General features: G+C 55.7%; 1 protein-coding gene across 3 annotated transcripts in view; it reads right to left on the bottom strand.

Annotated features, from left to right (window-relative positions):
* Positions 1-2,603, bottom strand: part of pfdn1 (prefoldin subunit 1) — a 3,845-nt gene extending 1,242 nt beyond the window's left edge. For 2 of the 3 annotated variants that reach the window (XM_046038750.1, XM_046038751.1), the window contains exon 1: positions 2,449-2,603. In XM_046038750.1, coding sequence (XP_045894706.1) covers positions 2,449-2,481 — 33 coding nt within the window. In that variant the 5' untranslated portion in view covers positions 2,482-2,603. Of the gene's footprint in view, positions 1-2,178; positions 2,325-2,448 lie in introns of those variants that run through there. The other variant, XM_046038752.1, reaches the window with a different exon arrangement.
* Between the last annotated feature and the right edge of the window lie 839 nt (positions 2,604-3,442).

The following is a 3,442-nucleotide window of genomic DNA, read 5'->3' as shown; positions in this document are numbered from 1 at the left end:
CCGCGGTAACGTGGCCCTCGGTAAACGTCTCAGTGGCCCTCGGTAAACGTCTCAGTGGCCCTCGGTAAACGTCTCAGTGAGGCCCGCGGTAACGTGGCCCTCAGTAAACGTCTCAGTGAGGCCCGCGGTAACGTGGCCCTCAGTAACGTCTCAGTGAGGCCCGCGGTAACGTGGCCCTCAGTAACGTCTCAGTGAGGCCCGCGGTAACGTGGCCCTCAGTAAATGTCTCAGTGGCCTTCAGTAAACGTCTCAGTGAGGCCCGCGGTAACGTGGCCCTCGGTAAACGTCTCAGTGAGGCCCGCGGTAACGTGGCCCTCGGTAAACGTCTCAGTGGCCCTCGGTAAACGTCTCAGTGGCCCTCGGTAAACGTCTCAGTGAGGCCTGCGGTAACGTGGCCCCCAGTAAATGTCTCAGTGGCCCTCGGTACACGTCTCAGTGGCCCTCGGTACACGTCTCAGTGAGACCTGCGGTAACGTGGCCCCCGGTAAACGTCTCAGTGGCCCTCGGAAAACGTCTCAGTGGCCCTCGGAAAACGTCTCAGTGGCCCTCGGAAAACGTCTCAGTGAGGCCTGCGGTAACGTGGCCCTCAGTAAATGTCTCAGTGGCCTTCAGTAAACGTCTCAGTGAGGCCCGCGGTAACGTGGCCCTCAGTAACGTCTCAGTGAGGCCCGCGGTAACGTGGCCCTCAGTAACGTGTCCCTCAGTAAACGTCTCAGTGAGGCCCGCGGTAACGTGTCCCTGAGTAAACGTCTCAGTGAGGCCCGCGGTAACGTGGCCCTCAGTAACGTGTCCCTCAGTAAACGTCTCAGTGAGGCCCGCGGTAACGTGTCCCTGAGTAAACGTCTCAGTGAGGCCCGCGGTAACGTGGCCCTCAGTAACGTGTCCCTCAGTAAACGTCTCAGTGAGGCCCGCGGTAACGTGTCCCTCAGTAAACGTCTCAGTGAGGCCCGCGGTAACGTGGCCCTCAGTAAACGTCTCAGTGAGGCCCGCGGTAACGTGTCCCTCAGTAAACGTCTCAGTGAGGCCCGCGTAAACGTCTCAGTGAGGCCCGCGGTAACGTGGCCCTCAGTAACGTCTCAGTGAGGCCCGCGGTAACGTGGCCCTCAGTAAATGCGGTAACGTGTCCCTCAGTAAACGTCTCAGTGAGGCCCGCGGTAACGTGGCCCTCAGTAACGTCTCAGTGAGGCCCGCGGTAACGTGGCCTTCAGTAAACGTCTCAGTGAGGCCCGCGGTAACGTGGCCCTCAGTAAACGTCTCAGTGAGGCCCGCGGTAACGTGTCCCTCAGTAACGTCTCAGTGAGGCCCGCGGTAACGTGGCCCTCAGTAAGTGTCTCAGTGGCCTTCAGTAAACGTCTCAGTGAGGCCCGCGGTAACGTGGCCCCCAGTAAATGTCTCAGTGGCCCGCGGTAACGTGGCAGTGGCCCTCGGTAAACGTCTCAGTGAGGCCTGTGGTAACGTGGCCCCCGGTAAACGTCTCAGTGGCCCTCGGTAAACGTCTCAGTGGCCCTCGGTAAACGTCTCAGTGAGGCCCGCGGTAACGTGGCCCTCAGTAAACGTCTCAGTGAGGCCCGCGGTAACGTGGCCCTCAGTAACGTCTCAGTGAGGCCCGCGGTAACGTGGCCCTCAGTAACGTCTCAGTGAGGCCCGCGGTAACGTGGCCCTCAGTAAATGTCTCAGTGGCCTTCAGTAAACGTCTCAGTGAGGCCCGCGGTAACGTGGCCCTCAGTAACGTCTCAGTGAGGCCCGCGGTAACGTGGCCCTCAGTAACGTCTCAGTGAGGCCCGCGGTAACGTGGCCCTCAGTAAACGTCTCAGTGAGGCCCGCGGTAACGTGGCCCTCAGTAACGTCTCAGTGAGGCCCGCGGTAACGTGGCCCTCAGTAACGTCTCAGTGAGGCCCGCGGTAACGTGGCCCTCAGTAAACGTCTCAGTGAGGCCCGCGGTAACGTGGCCCTCAGTAACGTGGCCCTCAGTAAACGTCTCAGTGTCTGAAGCAGTGTGTTGCGTTCAGGCTCTGCAGGACAACAGAAACCCTCAGTCTGTTGAACCTAACCTCGTCCTGAGCAGCTCCAGGTTCTGGTCTACAGTCTATCTGGTCTCTGAAACATCTCAGGTGTCAGTCATCACCTGACTCTACCTGTGTCACTATGACAACCGACAGCACGAGCCGCCTGAGCTACCTGCACGTGAACAGGTGAGTCCCAGAATGGACCAACTTCTGTCTTCTTCTTCTCTGTTGTTAGATGTGTAGATGGCGTTTTTATTTTTCTGACGCTCACGCGCGCGTGTGATCGGTGTTAGCTGCTCGTGCTAACGTTAGCTCCGGTGTTAGCTTCAGCGCTGCTAACCGGCCGCTTGTTAAACGGGTGTAACGGCGCGTCGCGTGCGTCGGGTCGGTTGCCGTTCGCGGTTAAACACAGAGAGCGCGTGAGCAGGTGAGATGAAGTTACCTTCTTCAGCTCCAGGTCTATGGGCGCAGCCATCTTCTCCTGCAGTCATCCAGGTCCGCACTGCGCATGTCTGCTTCTTCTTCTCCTCTGGGTCCAGCCAAGATGGCGACTGCTGCCCCCTGCTGCCTTTTATCGATCCCTCCTGTTTGCGCGTCATGGTCAGGCTGAGCCAATCAGAGGCAGAGGAGGATCTGCTGCTGCTTCTTCTTGATGTGGAGCCGGTGGATTCGGGATCAGGACTCTACAGTCATGCTGTTATTAATAATAAACTGAAGAGAATCATTAACCCCTCTGAGTCTGGATCATCAAAGTTTCTTCTTCCGGGGACCGTCCCGGTTTTGGGGGCCTGTCCCCAGAAATGTCCCCGTGTGTTTGTCTTTGTGAAACTTTACAGTTTGCAGTTTCCAGAGTAACCAGGCCGGACGCTTAGTGACTGTAGCCAATGACAGAAGCCTGTTGCTGCTGATGGAGGATGTGTTTGGTGGGAGGATGTCTAATATCCTTGTTCATATTTGGAAAACAGACTGTAGCCTCTGATTAACATGACTTACTGCTGACTTCTATATAAAATAAAGACAAGATCTCAGTGATACTATATTAACATTATAATGTTTAATGACGTACTGACCACCAAACCACAAATGTTCCCAGTTTTCCTTTCAGAAATCTGGTCACCTTAATTTTAGATAAAGGTGTGTGAATGTCTTTAACTTTTTATCTGTGAGGTTCTGTGTCGCAGACTTTATTTCCTCTGATAGAAACGGAGTGAGACATCTTCTCACGCTGTTCGAGTAAAACATCTCAGCTCCGCTTTAGCCCCGCCCCGGAAACGGAACTCTCCGCGCGCGGGATTTAATTCAAGAAACAGCGCGCGGTCAGTCAGTCACCCTCCGCGCGGACAACGCAAACAAACAAACAAACAAACAAACAAACAAACAACTAACTTTAAGGACAAAGCAGCGCGAGCAGGTTGTTTTCAACATGGCGACTCCAC

The sequence above is a fragment of the Micropterus dolomieu genome, linkage group LG23 (assembly GCF_021292245.1).
Source record: "Micropterus dolomieu isolate WLL.071019.BEF.003 ecotype Adirondacks linkage group LG23, ASM2129224v1, whole genome shotgun sequence".
Lineage (NCBI taxonomy): Eukaryota > Metazoa > Chordata > Actinopteri > Centrarchiformes > Centrarchidae > Micropterus > Micropterus dolomieu.
This window is presented reverse-complemented; position numbering and strand designations above follow the sequence as displayed.